General features: G+C 42.1%; 1 protein-coding gene across 1 annotated transcript in view; it reads left to right on the top strand.

Annotated features, from left to right (window-relative positions):
- The first annotated feature begins 14467 nt into the window (after window positions 1–14467).
- SLC1A3 (solute carrier family 1 member 3) overlaps window positions 14468–23091 on the top strand; it is a 73557-nt gene continuing 64933 nt past the window's right edge. The window contains exons 1-2 of the mRNA XM_057709227.1: window positions 14468–14594; window positions 16233–16504. Of these exons, the coding sequence (XP_057565210.1) occupies window positions 16324–16504 (181 nt within the window). The 5' untranslated portion in view covers window positions 14468–14594; window positions 16233–16323. The remainder of the gene's footprint in view (window positions 14595–16232; window positions 16505–23091) is intronic.

The following is a 23091-nucleotide window of genomic DNA, read 5'->3' as shown; positions in this document are numbered from 1 at the left end:
AGGAAACTGGGACATTTCTAGAGACATGGATGGACTTGGAGACTGTCATACAGAGTGAAGTGTGTCAAAAAGAGAAAAACAAATACCGTATATTAACACATATATGCGGACTATAGAAAAATGGTACAAATCAACCGGTTTGCAAGGCAGAAATAGAGACACAGATGTAGAGAACAAACATATGGACACCAAGTGGGGAAAGTGGGGAGGGTTGGGGGGGAATGAATTGGGAGATTGGGATACCAAATTGTACTCTCTAAATATATGCAGTTTATTCTATGTCAACTATATCTCAATAAAAGTTCTAAAAAAAAAAAGTTAATGAAAATAAAATTGTAATATTTTTGACATCTGAGCTCACAGATACCTGGGTTCTATCTTTAGAAGACCCTTTGGACAGGCCATCCAACCCAAGGTTCAGAATTCTGCTGAAAGATCTTGACACAATCTTAAAAAATAAAGAAATGCAAAGTCCAATCAAGTGATTGTGGCTTCCCTGTGGTTGCTTAAAGATTCCACCCTCATCCTCACTCTCTACCCTTCAAATTCATGACAGAGAGACTTAAAGAGCATCTCACAGCATGGCAGTCAGGAGTTGAGAAGCCACACCCTGCTGTCTGCTACTTCACATAGCACACCCAGCCAAAATCTCTGGTCAATGTGCCACACTGATTAGCTGCAACTGTATAGCTGGAAACATAATTTCAAAATATCCCTTTGGGAAAGCAACCCCGAAATCATTTGGATAACATAATTATTTTCAAAGCAGGCAAGCATATATAATCCCAGGGAGATTTAGAATTAAGACCCGAGGCCATGTAAATAACCTCTATGGTATTCTATGCTTGTGTTACATTTCAAAAGAATCTGTGACTGTTTGATATGTTAAGGACTTGTAACATTTCAAATAATGTGACATATTAGACAACGCTTCTCTTTTGCCCTCCCTTACCACGTGGTCTCCCTTCCAATTCCTCCGTATCTTTTCCATCTCTAGGCATTGGAGAGCCCCTGGCCCATTCCTTGATTATCAATTCTTGATTCCATCTCTAGCTACACTAACACCCTGTGGAGATGAAATCCCTGTGTGGTGGATATTAAACTGTGCCCTAGCTTTAAACGCTATCTAGAGGTTGATAACACCAAATCTAATCTCCAACCAGACCTCTCCCCCAAATTCCTTCTGTTATATCTAACAGCCTTTTCAACATCTCCACTTGATTATCTTTTGATTTCCTGCCCTGCCCACACCCCACACAAGTCTGTTCCCACTCTTCCCCAAATCGGTAAATTACAACCACAGTCTTCCAGTTTCTCAGGCCAAAAACATTGGTGTCATCCTTTCTGAGGCAATACATGCACATGAAAAATTTGGCTGTCTGAGGCAGAATAATAGAGATTCCATTCGATAGAATTTCAGCCTTCGTAATAATGTACTAGCACGTATGCTGTTAAGCAAAATAAACTGGATAATTTAATTTTTAGTTATTCCATTCCATTTCAGTTATGCATCTTCTACTCCGTCTCCATGCACACTCACGCACTCCCTTGGCATGCTCATGCAGAGCTGGAGCTTTTAATTCCATGTGTGTGACAAGTCCCAAAAATGGAATCCCAGCGTTCCATCTCTCTTGAATGCCCTTGTCACCTGGCCGTCTCCATTTGGAGATCTGAGAGGATGCAAAAGAGGACTCTTCACTCACCTACTCCTCACCTGAAGCTTTGGCTTTCCAACTCATTTCAGTTAAACTCTACTCACCAAGCCTAAAACTTTAGTTCCATCCTTCACTACTCTTTCTTTCACATCCTTTGTCCAAATAGCATCAAATGCTGACAGCTCTTCTTTCAAAAGACATCCTCTCATAAGACTACTGCTCATCACCTCTCTGGTTAGTCACTGTAATCCAAGCCACCATCATCTCTCCTTGGGGCTTTTCCAGTAGCCTCCTTAAATAGTCTCTCACCCCTACTAACTGTTCTCCATGCAGCAGCCAGAGTTCACTTTGCTATTTTTTTATTGTTGGGTTTTTTTTTCCGTGGGCGGGGGGGGCGGGGTTTGGCCAAGTCACACCGCAGGCAGGACCCGACCAGGGATCGAAACTGCTCCCCCTACAGTGGAAGTGCAGAGTCTTAACCACTGAACCGCCAGGAAAGTCCTAGAGTTCACTCTTTAAAAAGGCCACTTTACCCCTCTGAGCAAAGCTAAGTGCTACAGTGGCTTCCTATCCCAGTTAGTGAGATCAGAGCCCTTTCCTGAAGCAATGTGCTTTTCTTTTTCTAGGGTCTGTCTCCCCCTGGAGAATATAAGCTCCAAGAGAGTCCAGACCTCCTCTCCTTTTGTCACCACTTTATCCACAGCACCTTAAACAGTGCCGTGCACGGAGTAGGGACTCAATAGAAATTTGTTGCATGAAGAGTGAATAAACTTGGAGTGGGAGTTTGGAATTAGCAGATGCAAACTAATATATAAGAATGCATAAACAACAAGATCCTACAATACAGCACAGGGAACTATATTCAATGTCTTGTGGTAAATCACAGTGGAAAAGAATTAAAAAAAGATGTGTTTATATGTATAACTGGGTCACCTTGCTGTGCAGCGGAAATTAACACAACATTATAAATCAACTATATTTCAATTAAAAAAAAAAAGAAGAGTAAAAAAAACCTGCTGAGTGTGGAGTACAGGTTGCGAGTGTGAAGGAATGTAGAAAGGAAACACATTTTACTTTATAATTTTTACTCTTTTGTAAAGAAAAAGCATTTTGAAGACCTAAATCTTCAAAAATTTTAGAGAGAAAATGTTTATGTGAACATATTAATGAGTCTAAGCTCTCCATCAGCACTGAAGGGGCTCTACAATAAGACGGAGAATATCTGCAGGGCCCGTGCTGGTGAGCTGAGGGAGCTGTCCATGTCACAGCAACCTTAAGAGAGAGGTCAGAGAGGAGCCTTCCTCTAGCGAATCAGAATCCCAGCTGCACCATAGCCTGTTTCTCTCCTTTTGAAGATTGTTTGTGCCCTTGCCAAGTCTCTTCTCTTGTCTGTACTTTTCCTTTTTCTCACCCTAATCACGCTAATTTTAATTCATACAGTCAAATGTGCATTTCTAAATCTCCAAACAGCTCTCAGCCACTCAAGAGTAGCCTGAAGGATGTACCTTCTTCCATAAAGCCCCAGGATCAAATAAAGACGGCAAACTCATCCGGAGGACCCAAGAGAAGAGTTCTAAAAGGCCAGCAAGGAAGCAATGAATTCCCTGCGGTAAGAAGTTGCGAAGACCTGACATTCCAGGTGGGTACAAGGAACGCCAGGGGCGTAGCTCCAGGATCGACATGTATCCATTGGCCATATTCCAAGGAGCAGGATTTGCTCGGTCCTGGCTCTGGTACTGAATTTGTAGTACAAGACTGGTGCGAAGGGTAGTTGACCCTTAAGCATGCCTCCTTTCCCTCATTCCACACCCACACATTTTAACCTGGAGACAAAGCCTGGGCTGAAATTAGATTAGGACTACATTTTCATCACTAAACTGTTCCATAACAACAGGCCTCACCTGGTGGATCCAATTTCCTGGAAGAATTTGAAAGTTGGACCGGCAGTTCTGAGTCACATTGAATTTGGCGAATAAAAGATACAGAGGAAGGGGAAATACCGACTACCTTGTCAAGGATGAGGGGTGAGTTCTGTCTTTAACATTATATCTGAAAAACTTAACAGACCTCCAGAGAGGGATTCCAACCGCTTACCTATTAAAATTATTCTCGCTCATCTACATGCTGGTGAAAGCTGTTCTTTCTGGTCTTCTCTGTCTGCCTCATAAATGTTAGCAATTATTATCTTCTGAGACAGATCTTCCTGTGATGGAGTTAAAGAAAACCAGGATTTTGACCCGAGTTTGGATTGGGGTGGGGGTGGGGCTGGGGCAGGCGTGTAGGTGAGAAGGCGTTTTGTTCCTGCTGATAAAGATCCTGGAATAGGAAAGAAGGCAGGCCACCAGGGAATCACTCCTGTGACATCTTTGTTTCATTTGGATACACTGTTCCTTTTGGTTCGGGAAGACTGGGTAGTTCTCCGAAGGTTTTAGGGGCTTATTTTGTAGGGGTTGGTGCAGTTGCTTATTTGGCAAGATTCTAGAGAAAAGACTTGAACATTTTACACATTGCATGAATACAAAGCTATATTTGATTCTGAGAGTTGCACCTAAAGGCTTTTTTTCAACCCCAAAGAATGCTTGTCAAGAAAGCAAAGGTGAGGGAGGGATAAATTAAGAGTTTGGAATTAACAGATGTGCACTACCACATACAAAATGTATAAACTACAAGGATTTACTGTATAGCACAGGGAACTACAGTCAATATCTTGTAATAATTTGCAATGGAAAATAATCCCAAAAAAGGTATACACACACACACACACGTATAACTGAATCACTTTGCTGTACACCTGAAACTAGCACAATATTGTAATTCAACTATACTTCAATTAAGAAAAGAAGAAGGAAGCAAGGCATCCACGCTGTTTCTACCTTTTTACTCTCTGCAAGTCTAAAGCAGGATATGCTCAACCTCTTCCGTCTTTTCTTTCAACTGTGCCATGTTTTAATAGCTGCCCTGGAGTCCATGCTGTGTCTTTGCTCCCGGGTTCTTCCACCTGGAAGGTTCTCCCTAGCTATTATCCCTAACTGTGCAAAAAACTTCATCTGCAGAGTTCCTTCTGAAATATTGCCTCTTCCGTGCAACCGTCTCTTTTCCCTCCAAACTGGAATAAATTTCTCTCCTGTCTGTTCAGAGAGTTTTATTTTTCAATCTCATCAGGTCTTATTTTATCCTTCTCACTGTGCCTGTTTTCCCGACAGTATTTTAAGATCCTTGAGGACTGCAACCATTTTGCCCTTCTCCATGTATCCCACCTTCCCTCCAGTGCCTTTGAACTAGTGGGAATTTGTACCATGTGGGAAGACATTCGGGAACCTTTCTGAAACCTTGAAAATGTTGAAGTATGTGGGCCGAGCGATGGGATTCTGAATGTCCTGCTTGAGCAGTGGAGGAGCTGAGGGTGCGGGGCGTGGAGACTAATATCACCCTGTTTGGCCCTGAAGGATGGCTGGTTAGCCAAAGACGGGTAAGATTCCTCAGAGGAGGAACAACCTAAGACAGGCACAGCCGCAGAGGGGCCAACAGGGGTGGTGCATAGAGCCTTCCTTATATCACCCTGTTCGGCCCTAGAGGATGACTGGTTAGCCAGAGACGGGTAAGATTCCTCAAGGGAGGAACAACCTAAGACAGGCACAGTCACAGAGGGGCCAACACGGGTGGGGCACAGACCCCCTAATATCTGAGAGAGGTCTCCTGCCCCCAGGGCTGTTTTGCTCTCCACCCCCAGCTCAAATCCACACCTGCTCAACTCAGACCCAGGAAGCAAACAAAGATAATTGCCTCAGTCATGTGAGGCCTTTGATTGTTTATGAGTGTAACCTGAGAATGTTAGCCCGCCAACTCAATAAAAGCAACCTGGGATGAGTCAGCAGGGCTCTTGATCCGAGAGGTCTTGAGCCCCCCGGTCCCACTTTTCTCTTCAGTCTGTGTCTGTGTCTTCTTCAAGCTTGCGGCACCCGTCACTCACCTCGAGTCGCCGAGCTGGTCTCGGCAGTACCATTTGGAGGACAGTATTTTCATTGGGAGTGTTCGTTCCCAAAGTAGAATTGTGTGGCACTCGAGTGCCTGAGCTTTGAAAGCAAGTGGCCTGCCGTGGAATCTCAGTCCAATCCCTTAACCAGCTTGTGACCTTGGCTGGTTGCTAATTCTCTCAGAACCTCAATTGGTTCATTGGTAAAGTGGGAATAATAAAATTTAGTAACAATAGGGTTGTTGTGACAAGTAAATGAGGCAAATGTAAAGCCCTTGGCACAGTGCCCAGCACATAGAAAAGATTTAATAAAATGGTAGCTGTTTTATTATTATTGCTATTACCATTAGCATTAAACCTCTGTGCAGAGACCAGAATATTCTCACCACATGCTAATCTATTTAAACAAATTGGGAGAGAATGGACTGGAGAGGGGGTCTTGCCAGCTCCGCCAAATCCAAGAACTCGTCTAGAAAGAGGAATCACTTTATAACAGTGCTGTCCAACAAAAGACAATGCAAGTCACATATGTAATTTGAAGTTTTCTATTAGCCACATTAAAGGAAGCAAAAAGAAACAGGTGAAATTGTCTTTGACATATTTGGAATATACTTAACCTAATATCTAAAATATTATCATTATAAGCCTGTAATCAATATGAATAATGATTAATGGGGAGGACTTCCTTGGTGGCACAGTGGTTAAGAATCCGCCTGCCGGACTTCCTAGGTGGCACAGTGGGTAAGAATCCGCCTGCCAATGCAGGGGACACGGGTTCCATCCCTGTCCCAGGAAGATCCCACATGCTGCGGAGCTACTAATCCCATGCGCTACAACTATTGAGCCTGTGCTCTAGAGCCCGTGAGCCACAACTATTGAGCCCATGTGCTGCAACAAGAGAGGCCACCGCAATGAGAAGCCGGTGCACCACAAGGAAGAGTAGCCCCTGCTCGCCGCAACTAGAGAAAGCCCATGTGCAGCAATGAAGACCCAACACAGCCAGTAAAATAAATAAATAAATAAATTTATAAAAAAAAAAAAAACCAATGGAGCCATACATAAATAAATAAATAAATATTTAAAGAATCTACCTGCCAATGCAGGGGACAGAGTTCGATCCCTGGTCCAGGAAGATCCCACATGCCATGGAGCAACTAAGCCCGTGCGCCACAACTACTGAGCCCACATGCTACGACTGCTAAAGCCTGTGTGCCTAGAGCCCATGCTCCACAGCAAGAGAAGCCACCACAATGAGAAGCCTGTGCACCACAGCGAAGAGTAGCCCCTGTTCTCCACAACTAGAGAAAGCCCACATGCGGCAACGAAGACCTAACTCAGCCAATAAATAAATAACTAAATTAAAAAAAAATTATTAATGGGATCCTTAACATTTTTTTATCAAGTTTTCAAAACCCAATATATACTTCACACTTACAGCCCACCTGAACTTGCAGTAGCCACATTCAAGCACTCCATAGCTACGTGCGGCTAGTGGCTACCATATTGGAAAACCCAGCTCTATAACATTGGACTTGAAAATATCTGCCTCATAAGTGAATCAAATCAAATCGTAGCAGGCTTTCACTGTATGTTTCTCTGAAAATGATCAGGGCTGGGAGTGTGAACACCGGGTTCTGGTGCTGACTTTGACATTCACTTAGTTGACTTTGGGCAAACCATTAATTTGGCTGTGTTGCATTTCCTGTATCTATCCTGGGCCTCAGCTAGGTCACAAGGCCATAAAAATTATGACCCATTGCTCAGTCCAGTCTGTCTCATCACCACACACCATCCGCCCATCCCCCACCCCCACCCCTGGCCTGGGCCTGAGATCTGAAAAACATACTCCCACACATCTTACCTGTGGTTGAATTTACTAAAACAAGCCATGCCTCTATAAGATTTATTCACTGAGGCATCGCTAACACTGTGGCATCCTTAGAATTTACTTTAAGGCCTTTGTCTTTTCCTCTGAGGTTATTCCATCTTATGAGAATGTTACTCTTAGCATCTGAGTACGTCGAGTTACCCGACCCAGTCATTTCCATATCTTGCACTGGGAACCCACTCAGGGTCCACATGCTGATGGTGGGGAGCAGGGAGGGGATGCCAGAGGAAGGACAAATCTAGTGGCTCTGGGCATCCCACCCGACGTCAGGCTTACCCGTGAGGTGTTGTATTACTGTTTGTTTCATCATGAGATTTTATTTGAACAAAGAGTTATCAAGTGACAAAAACAATACAATTTAGAAATGAATTTGATGTCCTTTATTCAAGTGAAGACAACCGGTGGACTGGCACAGTTCCTCATAAGCAGTGGAGCACCACTCCGGAGGCATCTGGCCCAAAAGTGAGTTTATACAGCTTTAGAAGATGCCACACTGAAACCGGGCTTGATTGGCTAGAGGACCTTATAAGGCTGGCAGGTCCTATTTTTTAGGGTAAGGTAAGCTAGCTAAAGCTGAGTTGGAGGATTGAAGTTGGTGTGTTCGGTTTCCTTGACAGTGCAGGCTGACTTAGGTTTCGATTTGTGACATCAGTCCATATACAAATTGACTGTATCAGGTTAAAAAAAGTTTGAAACCTAGTTCTTACCTCACCTTTTATTTGGAGGGGAGCCTCCAAATATTTGCCCAAGTTTCCACCACTGGACCCCAGCCACAGTGCATTTTTCTCACATGCTATGTGTTTTCTCCCCTAGTTTCACCTGTTGATATTAAGAGATTTTTGAAGAGCTTACTGGACTCATGCAACTCTGATAGAAATCCCCATTTGCAGCTGAGGTCTATCGACAGGAGGGAACTGGTCACCCCGAGTGAATTTCATTTTGGCAGGTGTGATCCTGTGTGAGGAGGCAGCAGGATGCAGGAGAAGGCTTGGCTTTGCCCCTTTTGTGACCCAGAGGTGAACTGCCTCACGAGACTGTAGCCATTCCCCTGCCCAGCCATTTTGGAGGCTTCTTCCTTGGTCTTTCAATTTAGAATCAGCCTATGACGTGGCATTCACAGAAGATGGACTTTGACTCCAGACTACAGCACAAATCTTGAATGTACATTTTAAAGCACAAAAAAACTTTATTCTGACCTTACCCCAAATTACTCTCATAGCATCCGATGGTGACCAAAAATTATTTCAGCCGCTGACTGATTTGTGTGCAAGACCCAGACAGTTTCCACCATTCACCCTGTTTTCTCAACTCAAAGCTGCATTTTCTCTTGCTTAAAAAATTTGCATATTTTCTCAGTGCCCATTTCTGACTCACAATAAACAATGCCCAGACCTCCTGCCAAAAAAATGTCCAAACGCGAAATAGTTGCTATAATAGTCGTTTCTGTGATGGCAACTTTGAGCTGTGTGCTTTTAAATTATAATTACTTTTTTTCCTTACAAAAGATGTGTATCTGTCTTGATTGCTGTAATTATGATTCTATACCAGCAAACACTTATAAAAGATTCATGTCATCGCTGTGCTTCATAAAACCCGTGCCCTTCAATAAGCTTCCTTTGGTGACTGTTTATATGTTTGTGTTTAATTTGTGGCAGAGGAATCTAATGAGAGACCATTAATCACTGAGTGCATATAAAAATTTGTGTCCTTAACTAAATAGACCGAAGTGGATGGGGCAAGTCCATTATTGGCATGACATGATTTCCAATCATAGAATGTTGAAAGGGAAAGCAACTTGAGCAACGTAACGTAGTCTAACCTCATTTTACAGATGACATTCAAACATGATGGGAGCAGGAATGGGGGGACCTAAGTTCTAAACCTGGGCCTGGTACTAAGGAATCCTGGCACAAGCTGCCTTGACTTCCTCATTCATCCTTGTTCTCGGACTTCCCTGGAGGTCCAGTCATTGATACTCCGAGCTTCCACTGCAGGGGGTGCAGGTCCGATCCTCGGTTAGGGAACTAAAATCCTACATGCCAGCAGCCAAAAAAAAACAAAACAAGATACATCCTCGTTCTCAAGAATGATGGGTGGAATCCATGGACTGATGAAGAGCCCCCCGGCCCCGAGGGAGAGAAGAGGGGGCCCCTGAGATAGCTTCTGACCCCCACCTCCCACCCATTCCATTAGAGCAGCTCCACTTGGATCTCTTTTATATTGTAAGGATTGAAAAAGAAATCCATTGGCTTTTCTCCCCCTTTTTAAGTTTGGCATTTACTGATGTCCTTTCTTCAAGCTTTAGGATTGGAGATGGACTGATGTAATGTCTCATATTTGTGGCTGTGATGTGTGCATTTATTCACGCAGCAACTCTTACTTAACCAAGCAACCTTCTGTACTGGTGACTGTGTATGCAGTACTTCTTAAGACAGGCTCTGCTCTCAAAGAGCCCACAGTCTAGAAAGAGAGAGTTATGGAATAGGGTGGTAATCCCTCTGGAAATTTAAACCCAGGGAGTCTTGGGAGCACATAAGAAGGGTAATCAACCCCGTCAGGGACTGGAGGAGGAGGAGAAGGAAGAGGAGAAGTTCAGGGTTGACTTTCCAGAAGAAACAGCAGAGGGTAGGCCTTCCTGTTAATGTTCTTTCCTTTCTTTTCTCTTTGTCTTAAAAGCTACTGGGGATTTCTTTGGGAAAAAGATGAGAAACCAAAGTTCCCAGAACGGTTAAGAACTCTTGTCACTCACTGACTGTAATCCTGGGCAAATTGCTTAATTCCTATGGAACTCGATGTCAGCATCTGGATCTACCAGGCTAGTAATGATAGAACGTTCCTCAAAGCACCGCAATGAAGACCGAATTAGATAATGTGTGTAAAAGTGTTTATCAAACTATAAAGCCCTATAGAAATGTTGACTATCATTATTGCAAACACTCTGTCCAAAGCTTTAACTCCCACGAACCTACCCCATCTTTCCCAACTACACCAAGATTCTAGTCCTGCAGAGGTTTGGCTCACTTGGAACAACTGGGAAAAGAGGCATTTCACAATATGAGTCATAATTAATAGCAATAACTCTTGTGAAATCTTCATTAAAAAGCAGATCCCCTTTAGTTTTAGTATGAAGAAAATGTGTTACATTTCTTCAAGCCACCATTATGTCCAGTTCTTAGCTAACCTGGGATAAAATGGTTAGTGTAATTTCTCACCACCTGCAGATCTATTGAGGGGGTCCTGTTGTTCTTTGCTCTTATGCTGGGGCTTCCTAGGCCTTTGCCCTTGCTCAGACCCCTTCTTAAACCCCTTCAGAGGTCAACACGTTAGAATGTCCTAGAGGAACACTGACTAAAACAAGTGAAGTGTGTGAGCCAAGTGACCTGGAGAGGAAGCAGCTCTAGCGGAGGTGGTCTCATCCTATCCCTATGCCAGCCTACCCCTTGAGCCTCAATACCATGAAGTTGTCTGTACTGTTCAATGGAATCTTTTTTTTTTTTTTCAATGTGAATGTGAACTATCCCAGTTTGTAAATGCTCCTCTGCCTCCTTGGCTTCCTAACTCAAGTCGTGTTCCCTTAAAGGGTTTGCATCAACCTAAAACTAAAAATCACTCCAGTGCTTAAATCTTGTGGCTCCCTCTTGCCTAGGAATAGAGTTCAAGGTTTTTTCATTTGCTGTTTTGGGTCCTCTGTATGTACGAGGTTGAGCCAGGCACAGGTTCTCCAAGGAGCTCTGAGTCTCATAGGGAGACCTGGTACATAGGCTCCAGCAAAGATTTCCCACACCTTTCTGTGGGGGCCTCCCATTGCCCACTGCGTAATAATTACAGATGTGTCTGTGGGCTCGTTGAGGAAAGGGACTGGCTTTTGGAGCACAGGACTTGCTCAAGGTTTGCTGAACAAGTGGATGTGATAAAGGTTAATTACAGTTCACCTCCATAGTGGGGTTTTTCAGGCTTCACAGATGTTTCAGATAAACCCAACCCATTAGAAACCTAACCAGGATTCACCACTGATTTTTTGTTGTTTTGCTTTTTACGTTCAAACTAAGAAGGAAAAAACTTAAAAAAACAGAAGACCAACTACCATTCCTGCTACCTATCTAGTATTTCCACTGGGGTTAAATCAAGTCCCCTTCATTGTCTTAACATTCTACACTTTCCACACCGTAGAAGGAAAATTGACATTCCTTTTGGTGATCCTAAAATGTAAACTATTTGAACATGGAAGGATAAAATCTCCCATGAAACTACAAATAAAAGCGCAAAATATTCCATAAAGGTTAAAAGGGTTTCTAAACATATTCTTCCTCAAATTCCAGAATTCCCTTATCTTGAATGCTGAAATTTGCTTGTTCTGCACTTTGCTACAACACTTACTTGCTAGTCATGATCCCATTAGTTTAAATGAATGGAAGTTCAAGGATAGGTTGGATTGGATTTGGTTGTTTCTTGTTATGGCCACATCCTCCCCTCCAAAATGAATTTACCTACAACATATTTACAATAGCATGCTCAAAGAAAATTCTTGGAAAAATTTTCAAAAGGAGCAGCATTTGCCACATCTTCTTCTTCTTTTTTTAACTCTGGAATACCAAAATTAATAGGATTTCCTAGCTCTGTGTCTCCTACCCAGAGTGGCTTTAAATAAAATATATACAGATTCATATAGAGACCTGTTCATAATTTCTTGCTGTTTCACTTATTTAGTATTTCTGTGAAGGAAAAAATGTTTGAATGCTCAAGGGTCTCATTTATAAAATAGAGGAAAAGAAAGAAATGTGTGTTGAGTAAACCCAAGTAGTCCTGAGGGTATTATTTCTATGGCTTTCTAAAAGAGAAAGTGATACTTAAAAAGAAGTAATTCCCAATATTGCCCCCAGACTAAAACCTTGTAATTCAGCTAAACTCTGAACTGAGACTCTTTGCATCTCATTTTCTCATTAGGTTTTTATTACAGCCAGCAAAACTTTCAGTGGTGAATTACTTCCCTTCTCTGGGGTTCACCAGACTCCCATAATATCTGTGCAAACTAAAATAATGAATATTTAACCAAGCTTTGGGGATTAGGAAAAAGGAAAAAAGAAGGGGCACTAGGGCCTTCTCATCTCTTTGCTAACCAAAGTGTGGTTTTTCTAGTCCTTTTTCTTGCCTTTAAAAAAACAGAATTAAAAAACGGAAATGCCTCTTGGCTTGAAACTCCATTTAAAATCATATAAAGATTTTTCTTTTCAGTTCTCTTGAAATACAAGTCACTTCCACAAGAAATGCAGACAAATTAGTCTTAAACCTATGGCTCAGAGAGGACTTAGTGCAGTAAATAAATGCTTTAAAATACAGTCACGGCGTTGAGAAATGGCATCTGCTCCATGTACCTAGGCCGGAAGCGCCAACATAAAAACAAGCAATTTTGTTTTAACACAGACGGTTGCAAAGTGTTTGGTTTAACACCCTTATATTATGTCATTCATTCATAGGAGTTGAATTTAAGTTTACTATGTATTGGGTGTAAGACCCATTCTTGCCCTCAAAGGACTTACAGTTTAGTTGAGAAGCCAAACAGGATTTTTTAAAAGAAAGGAGCAGTAGGAGACAGTGTAAGTGAGTGTTAAACTCTGTGATACAGATGCTAAGTGACCTAGGATACAAGAGGAAGAGGAAGATTGCTGAGGGATGGGACTGTCAAGAGTATGTATTTTCAATAAACTCTTAACATGATGCAATTTTAAAAGTTGTTATAATTGTTGCTAATTTATAATTTTAGTATTTACATGAGTCACTGTTGCTTTCCAACCAGGAGCTGTTCAAAAGGGTATATACATGCAGCAGTTGAAGCTTGGCAGGAGACAGAGCTTTAGAATCTCCCTGGATTTGCTAATGAGGGAAAAAAAGACATATTTTCTTACTGGAAAACAGACACAAGAATTAAGGAGATTTTGCATGGGGAATATGAGATTAAAAAACAGGAATACAGAACTCTGGCTATAGTTTTTGGTATGAACATTTTTCTTCATGCTAAACAAGTTCTAAGTTTTGGAGTTGAGTCAGGCTCAAAAAAATTTTTTTTAATTTTTAAAAATCTATTTTCACAATCAATTTTCCTTCTTAAGAAAGGTAGACTAGGAGTGCAAGTTACATGCTCAAGGCAAGGAGAATTTCCTAATTCCTAAACATGATGGGACAGGAGGGGGTGTGGGGTCCATTTAGCCTCCTTTAAAACTGAGGCATCTGTCCGCACAGCAACTGATCTTTTGAAATTACGAAACTTCAAGAGTGCATTTATATTCCTGGTCTTGAAAGAGTAGTTTAGCAAGGATCCTGGTCTCTGTGTTTCTTACTTTTTTTAATCTTTGCAACGCAGACAGTTCGAGCTACATTAGATTGGCTATAATAGAATTTAAACTGCTGAAATAGAGACATGTCGCATCTTGTGTTTTGGTAAGTTTAGGCGAGTTTAGAGAATTACAGTAAGCTTTTTTTTTTTCCCTCCATACTTGATTGCGTTCCGGGTCTTCCCAAGAAATGTCAGTTATTTCCCCAATTCTAAAAAGAGGGACTCTTTCCTAACAGTTGTACAACCAGGCAAAAGAGCACACTCTCGTGTTTTCTTAAGGGCAGAAAACCTGCAATAATGTGAGATAATTAAATTTAGCCTCAGAAAAGTCTTCTTTGAAACGTTCTAATCAAGACTTCAAGCTCTCTGAGTGCTGTGTGCGCTTTATTCTTCAATTCTTCCTGGTCCCGGTCTTGCATTTCTAATGAAGGTGAACTGACAAAGCGGCAAAGCGGTCTAAGAAGCAAAACAAAGCCAGCAAGCATGCTTCTGGTGCGCCAGGATTCATCAATATTCCAGAAACCTCGGGTTTCCCCCCCCTCCTTCCCTGTGGTGTTTTCATTTCTCCCCACTCCCCCTTTCCCGGGCACAGACTCCGCCCCTTTTCTTAAGTTGCCCTGATAGTAATTTGCAGTTTCAGAGCACATGCACGCCTGGCTCGCTGCGTTTTGTTGCTCCGCTGTACCTGCTGGGAATTCACCTTGTCATTGCCTGGGGTATCTTCCACCCGTTACAAAATCTGAGAGGGTAAGTCTGACGTCCTGTGTTCCTGCTGGGCTTGATTTCTCATTCCGTTTCCCCGCCAGAGTATTTTGTTTCCCAAGCAGAGGAGCCGCGAGAGTAAATGCTGGCCATTTTGGTAGATAAAGTCCACGTTCGTAATTTAAGGCAGCGAGCGTGTGGTGTCTATTTACACCCTGTCCTCTCTCTTAATTTGGAGTTGAGTCATTCCGGGTGGACGGAGGGCAGATTGTGGTTCGAGCGCTGGAAAAGAATCAAGGCTGACCTGGTCTGTTTAAAAGTGACTGGTAAAGGGAATCAGAGATTAGTAGAAGGGGGGAAATCTGGTCTCTCGCGTCTCCTCTTCTTTACTTCTCCCTAAAACTTTTCATCTGTTGTGACGTCTCGAGCGAGTTGTATGTCGTGTTATCACTGACCCCCAACCTGCAATTTTATTTAGAAGTCAAAACTGTTAAGACAAGTCCTTTTTTTTTTTTTTTTTTTTTTTCCGCACTTGGATTTGCCAAAAGTCCCTCGCTTTCTAGTTACCTCCCCCACGGACGCACACGCTGGCTGTTCGCGCTGCCAGATACGCAGGTCCACGGGCACGACTTGATTTCTACTCGGATTTACCACGGGAAAGGTTACGGATTAGGAATCTTGTAAAACAGTGGAAAGAATCCCTTGATCTTTCAAAATAGCTGATTTGCAGCACCAAGAGATTTACTTAGATGTATTTGAATAACCTAGGAGCACTTTAAAGAAACCAGAAACCACACGCTGTAATGTTTGGAATGAAAATTGGATTCATCTCTGCATCTGTTCTAGAAATCCTAAATTTTAAAATACTGAGAAGTGGGTGGTAGTTTCCTCTGAATAAAATACTGAGGAGTGGGTGATAGTTTCCTCAGAAGACTCCAGCGTGTTTGCCACAAAGACAGATGCTACTTTGTACATCTACTTGTGACAAAAATGAAAATGAATTATGATTTCAGATGATTTATAAATGTGCCCAGCGCCCTTGGCTTATTTCATGAAAAAAAACTGAAAAAGTTGCCATATGAAAGAGTCAGATGTATTTCCCAGGGCCTGTGGGTAGTTGTGTGCTTCTCATAAGCATATTTACTAGTTGATATGATCATGGTTTTTTCCTTAATGAAAAAAATACTTTCTTATATATAACAGAAACCTCCGACTGTGAAATCTCAGTATCTTAATTCATTTTATTGACCTGGTTATGCCTTCACCATGTATACAGCCTAAGCCATTAAGTCTAATTATTGAGCGTTTCCTGTGCATTTAAGTCCATTGGACATTTATTGAAGGCGAACACTGTGCTAGGTTCTGCAGGATCGGGTGGGCGTAGGGCGGTGCTCAGTGACATCCAGCTCTGATGAGCCCTTTTATAGCTTCACCGGAGGGGGAAGGACACATTTTTAAAAATGTAACACAAGTTCCTGCTCCTATATTCTGGATTTATGCACGTGCCTCACATGTGGTCCAGGAAAATATGCACATTCTAGCCTTGAGATCTGGCATTGCCGCTCTCCACCCCTTGATTCCTACTGAGATTATGCAGTGTGCCAGCAGCTTCCCCTGGTATGAGGCAGCACTGATTTCTCACCCCTGGAGGCTGTAACTCTTGTCTCTTTCCCTCTTGTCTAGTTGTGTTCTTTAACGCCAAAGAGGACTGGCTTTCTGGGGCTGATTCCGTGACCTTGAAGTTCAAGGAAGAGACACTCTAGAGAAGTAAAATATGACTAAAAGCAATGGAGAAGAAGCCAGGATGGGAGGCAGGATGGAGAGATTCCAGCAAGGGGTCCGTAAACGCACACTCTTGGCCAAGAAGAAAGTGCAGAATATCACAAAGGAGGATGTTAAAAGTTACCTATTTCGGAATGCTTTTGTGCTGCTAACTGTCACCGCAGTCATTGTGGGTAAGTCGCTTGATAACAACCAAAAAAAAAAAGAAAAGAAAGAAAGAAAAAAAAAGAAAAACTGGATCTTGTCTCTCTGGGGCATCTGATTGCCTGGGAATATTATCAGATGAACTGATTGTAGGTATTCAAAAGGATAGCCCAGGCTTTACTCTGAATTTGAAGATGCTTTTTTTTTTCCTCTAAATGGTAGTATGTTGGTATGTTTGGAACAATACATGGTAAACACGTGGGAATCTGAAAGAAGCATCATTAGGCATGATGCAAATCAATTGATTGTGTGGAGAAGGAAAATAGATCAAATATTTTTCCATCTCATGTAAGGATAAAAGAGGATAACTTAATCATTAGGCCTGAGCGGTTAGATAACAATAAAAACAAGCAAGCACACTGGATTTGATGAAAATGTGATCATTATACAATGTCACTTTCACGTAAAACTAATTTACACAATAAGTACACCCAAAGTGAGACGCAGGTCCCTAACAGTAATTATATTCTAACTGTTGCTGACTTGAAGCTGAGTATCAGCACTTCGTCATAGAGGCCGAATCTTTTTTGTTTGCACACTCTCTCCAGTGACTGGGAATGTAAATTGGGGAAAACGTTATCTCTCACTCATTGCCTCTAAGCACCTGCCATAAATAGCTATACCTTTTTTGAAACATTTCAGTCTCTTACTAATTTAGCATTACTGACAGCAGTCTATACAAATAAAACATTCCTGTTTTGTTTGATTTATTGGTGTCTGAAATTATAGTTCATTACTTGTGGCTGGCATTAATCCTTCTTGAAAACATAGTTGAAGAAACTACTTACTTGGAATTTTTGACTGAACCAATGCTAGTAAACAGATAAGCCAATGCCATGTTGTAAAAAAAAAAAGAAAAGCTGTAACAAATTTCTGCTAGTCCGCCACCAAAAAAGGCCTTAATCTCTACCTTGGAGTTTGCTAAGATCTCCATCATATATAAGCGGTAATGACAATAAAAACTAAGAAAATTCTGCAGCATGTAAATGTAATTATAACTTTCTCCCCCAAAATAGGATTCTTAGATTGCAGACAAATAGTATAGCAGAAGAGTAGTTTGTCACAAGACTTTGGATATATCCCATGTCAATATCTTTGGCTTTTTTTTTAGTAATTATTGTTAATTAATGACTGTTCATTTAATTCTAGATATGTTCAAAGAGAAAGTGTCCTGACTGACTCAGAGAAGTAATGGCTTTCTTTAGGTTCCCAGGTTTGATTGCCTTCCTGGAAGAAGTATTTCAGTACTATATCATTGTCTTGGAAGTTGATGTAAAATACAGTATTCTCATCTCATTTTGTGCTTTGAAATACAGTCATTGTCAAGCCAAGTAATAGCTGCATAATAATAATAGTGAACATTTATACAGCAATATTCCAGCTACTTTCTAGGTGTTTTGCTTATATTAGCTCGCTTAATCCTTAAGTGAGCCTGTGGAGGCAGTGGGGAGGGATGATTACTCTGATCTTCATTTTATCGTTGAGGAGACTGAGCATGGAGCGATCAAGCAGCTTGCCCAAAGTCACGCAGCTAGGAAAAGCTAGAGGTTGGAAGTCCAACTCAGGCTGTCTAATGCCAGAGGCCATTCTCTTAACCACTCTGCCATCCCACCTCTCTGTTCCCCTGACTAGTTGACATCTTGTGAGAGTTGCCAGGAAGAAAAATGTTGCCATGTCTTGGTAGATGCCAATTACCAAGCAGCACTACACGTACTCACATAGCGTTGTCATTTTGCTGTATGATTTACTCAGCTACACTCAGCAGAAAACGTATAATTCTCCTACAAATGATTAAGCTGCATTCCTCTCATTCGTTTAACAAATACCCATTTATTTTGCAACCCTATGCGTATAATAATAGAGCTCAGTGATACTGGAGTATGTTTGGAAAAGATGCAGAAACATTGATTCAAAATGGTGTTCTCAACACAAGAGTTCAATTTCTAGGACAGAAATGTTTCAGTTCAAGAACAGAGAAATGGAAAGTGATAAAACCTGAACATGGAAAGCAGATTGATGGAGAAGGACGTTCTTAAGTGATGACAAAGAAATAACATCTCTAATAGAAGGAAGATGATGCCAGGATTTAAGAGTACATTTTCTCTATGAGTTCTGGGATCATTTCCTAGCCCAGTGAGGACTTGCCTAAGATTTGTGAGAAATGTGATGAGTTGGCTGAGCTGGGGTAGATAAATTGGCAGGATGCCCTCAGGCTTGGCTCTTCTAATGGAAACTGAGGAGGTAGAAGTAAGGAGAAGGCACTAACAAAGAAACAAATAAAAAGAGCTCATTGACAGTCAGAGAGACCACTGAGTCTACACCAAAGACTTGGAATCGCAATTTAGTAGCAAACAGATTTAGGAGAGAAGGAAGAAGCCTTCAGTTATCTCTTGGTGCCTCTTCCATTGAGGGCCCAGTGAAAACAGTCTCATTTAGCTTATCGCTGGGTACCATGTCTACATCAACCCTAAAAGAAATAATAGGAAAAGGACATGTCTGGACATCAACTCTCAAATTTATTTGCTGCAGCACAAGGAGAAACTGGAAACATGCTAAGAAGGAAGAAGAAAAATATTTTCCCCAAAGATGAAATGATAATAAAGACCTATAGCTGTTACTTAGTTTTTGAATTCTTGGGTTTTGATCAGTTTTACTGAAAAGGACTGGGAAAGTCTACATATTAGAGTGAATTTTTTGTTCAGCCTGTTTTCTTTCATCTTTTTGAAATAAAATAATCGTGAATTTATTGTGCGGAAATGGAGACTAGAAAAATATTACAGAGGAGGAGTAGAGATATGAATTAATATATTTTAAAGAAAAGTAGAGAATTGTAAATATTTCAGTACCAATTCCTCTACAAACACAGGCATAGAACCATGTGTGCGATTTGATGTCATTTCTATGCAACGACATTTCTAATGTCATTTCTAAGGGATATGAAAGTCTGAAAGTGCCAGGCTGCAAAGCCCATGTAACAGGAGCAGGTTAGCAACCTGAGAGAAGGCAGGGCCAAGTGCTAAGTCCCTTTAAGATTGTTCATCATTAAAGCATTAGATGAAGTGTCTTCCAGGGCTGTTGCAGACAGCTGTTGGACAAAAACCACACTGAGAAGAGGGGTTACTGTCTCTCTTCCTCCAGGAAGCACTTTCTCATTTCAAACCGTGGTGGGTTGTGTTAGAGTGACCTCAGACATCTCCCTGAAAGAAATGAAATTCCTTTGTCATGTTCAAGTCACAGAATGTCACTCTTTCCCTGTCCAGGGAACAAAGAGCAAATAAAAATGAAATCTCAGGCCAAAAACTTTTGAAAAAATGGATCATAAGATCAGCCTTAAGTGGAAGGAACCTGTAAACAGAGTTGCATAGAATTAGAGGTAGTTTTATCTGAGGGAGTTCAGAAACACAGCAACTAGCTATGATCTTTGCTGCTGATCTTGAGACACACGCACACGCACACACAGCCCCCCAAAGTTAATGGTTAGGTTGTTCTTTGTATGGCTTTGAGAGAAATTGGTGACTTTTCAAGAAAGAAAATATGCTGACTAAATGTGTACAAAACAGTTCCCACCATCGCCTAATACTCTTTGGCAATACATTTAAATTGCACTAAAATTCAATGCAATTGGATAATATCTCTGAAAGTATATACAAGAAAATGGTCCCTATAACTGCCTCTTGGGATAGGAGCTGAGTATTTGGGGAATGGGATAGAAGGAATATTACTGTCAGCTAAATAAGTTTTTGTATAGTTTAAATGCTGTTTAGCACATTCACAGATTACTCACTGTTATCTATTATCTGCTAAATAAATAAGAAAAATTTTTTAAAAGATTTAATCCTACTCAGCAATTTAACAAATATTGGATGTTGTGTATTTGACCCTGTGCTATGCAATGGGGAGTCTCTGCCCTCGAGTCGTTTAGTAGGAGAGATGAATGAAAAATGAGATGACAAAGGAATATATGAGATGCCGAGGTAGTAATAGAGAAGTTCGTAGCATTTTTTGAAATGAGATCATACTGTATATGCAGTTCTATATCATATATGATGTCTTTCTGTGTTGGTGCTTTAAGTGTTCTATTTTGTTATTAACAACCACATTTGGGGCCACGGATGTGCCATGTGGTAAAATTTTTAACGTGTGGCTTTTGATGAAGGATAGATCTGGAGTCATATGCCAGCTGTACTTAATCATCGTGTGACCCTAAAGAAGGCATTTAACTAACATCCTAAAGAAGGCGTCTCAGTTTCCTCATCTATCATTACTTGTATCATATATGTTGTGAACACTTACATGGTGCCCAAGCAGTGCTGTAAGCATTGTTAGCGTGTGAGCTTTATTTAATCCTCACAGCAAGCCAGGGAGGGAGGTATTTTTATTCTCATTTTATAGCTGAGGAAACTAAAGTTCAGATACTATCCCCCAGTTGATGCATTTTGACTGGGATTCAAATTCACCCTTCTGGCTCCAAGTTCATCCTCTTACCCACCAGTGTTCTGGGTGCTGGTCCCTGCTCTCAGGAAATGTTTGTTCCTGTTTTATTACAACAATTAGCTAAGGATGTGCACTGACAAATCAACAGGAGGGATGGAAAGGAGAGATAGAATTGAAAATTCAGAACAAGGGTCACTCCTGAGTCCTGGCGGCCGATTGCCTGTGAGTTGACAGAGAAGGTGGAGTGCAGGCCGATGATCTGATTTCTGGCTCTGGTGACTGAGTGGCAATGGTGCCACCAGTCCTGGTGGAATACAGGAAGAAGAGGGGGGAAGTAATGAGTTCAGTTTTGGGCATGTTGAGTTTGAAATGCGGGCTGCCCCTGCAGTGGAGGTACAGTCCGAGAGGCTCACCATACATAGAGATTTGGAAGGTAGCCTTACCATCTTCTGGCCAAAGACAGGTTCTGTCTTTGAATGTCAGTGAATAACCGTCAATGAATCAGTTATTCTACTGCATAGCTGCTCTGTAGGTGAGTCTATTCTGAGAGCAGTGCTAACTCTAGGGCCCTTCTTTATGACTGGAAGCAATAATCTCCCAGAAATGCTGTAGTGGTATTCTGAGCCTCGGACATGTAACGTAATACCCAGCTGAGTCATTTCAGCTCAACAGGTTCATCAATGCGGTGACCTAGCCGCTGCTGCACTGAAGTGACGGGTCGTGGGACCAAACTAACCAACTGCTTGAGTTAGTGGCCCCCATGCTGACACCTTTCAGCTTACTAAGAGAAGGGCATCTCCACCCAGGGTGAACAACAGAAATCCAAAGAATGGTGAACAGACATCCGGGTTCAGAGTTCCCGTTTCTTCAACACTTCCTGGAAAAGAGAAGAGAGGGAGCTTCCGGAAGCTGAGGAGAGGGTGGCTGCGGAGGCAGGCCCTCCCCTGGTGTTAGCAGAGCCCCGCTATCCCCTGCCACTCCCAGAGGCTGGGCTGGAGGGTGAGCCGGGGAGCCGTGGATTCATGATGCCCCGCTCTGGAGAAGGGACACAGGGATACAGTGTAAGGACTAGAGTCTGATTTTTTTTTTCCCCTCTGTTTCATCTTCTCCCCCAGGGAGCAGAGCTACAAGAAAATTGTCAGGAACAGCAATAGCAAATAGGTGACTTGCAGTAGATCCCAGCCCTCCCTCTCACCTTCTCCGAAAGCGTTGCAGGGAGCTTCCTCCTGTCGTGGGGAGAGAGTCCAAGACGGGTTGGGGGAGTGGATCAGGTTTATGTCCCTTTCTGGAACTGAGCCTCTGTTTCTTCATGTGTAAAACAGAGTAATTATAACACCTCTCTGGCAAGATTTCTATCCCAGTTCTGCCACTTACAACCATGTAACCTTAAATAATTTCCTTAAATGTTTGGCGGGCAAACTGTCTGTAGAAACTGTCAACCCTTTGCCTTCAGCTTCCGTTTGTGCTGTGGCATCAAGTGAAAATACACACGGGCTTGATCATGCTGATCAGCCAGAGGACTGAGACCCGGGGATGAGGGAGGACTGGGGGCGGGAAGGGAGGAAGATGGTCACCTGGTTTAGGTCTGGAAGTGGCTTCTATTTCCTTGGCTAGAGGAGAGAGTCAAGAGAGTTGTAGGAAGAGACTTAATAGTTGTGAAAGGCTTTGAGAGGCAGAGATGAAAGCCTTAGAGTAAGTGACACCGTCATTATCTGTCCCTTACCTACCTGGCCTCTTGAGCCGAAACAGAAAGTAATCCCCAGGCAGCTGTGATCACAGCACAGACTGCTCAGTGGAGGGAGGGATGTCTCTCTCGGGAAAACGGGAAGTTGCTGAGACGGTGGTTTCAATAAATGTCGTAACATACTCAATAGTGCATTTTTGTTCATACCACTCAGGACCCATCAGAGTTCACCACCTCCCTGGTTTCTCCTTTTCTCCAGCATTTTGGTGTCTACTGTTCCTCAGAGTGGGAGCAAGCAAGATGAGGGGTTCTGGAAACTTGGGAGAAAATGTTGCTGGTTTCTAACAGAGTTGGTAAAGGCTGTTTTGAAGTAGGAGGTAGAAGGCTTAATTTTGTTCTAAGATTATCTCTGGATTTTATTTGCTCTGTTTTCTTCCT

The sequence above is a fragment of the Hippopotamus amphibius genome, chromosome 15 (genome assembly GCF_030028045.1).
Source record: "Hippopotamus amphibius kiboko isolate mHipAmp2 chromosome 15, mHipAmp2.hap2, whole genome shotgun sequence".
NCBI lineage: Eukaryota > Metazoa > Chordata > Mammalia > Artiodactyla > Hippopotamidae > Hippopotamus > Hippopotamus amphibius.
The sequence above is the reverse complement of the archived record's forward strand: the minus strand, read 5'-3'. Positions and strand labels throughout refer to the sequence as shown.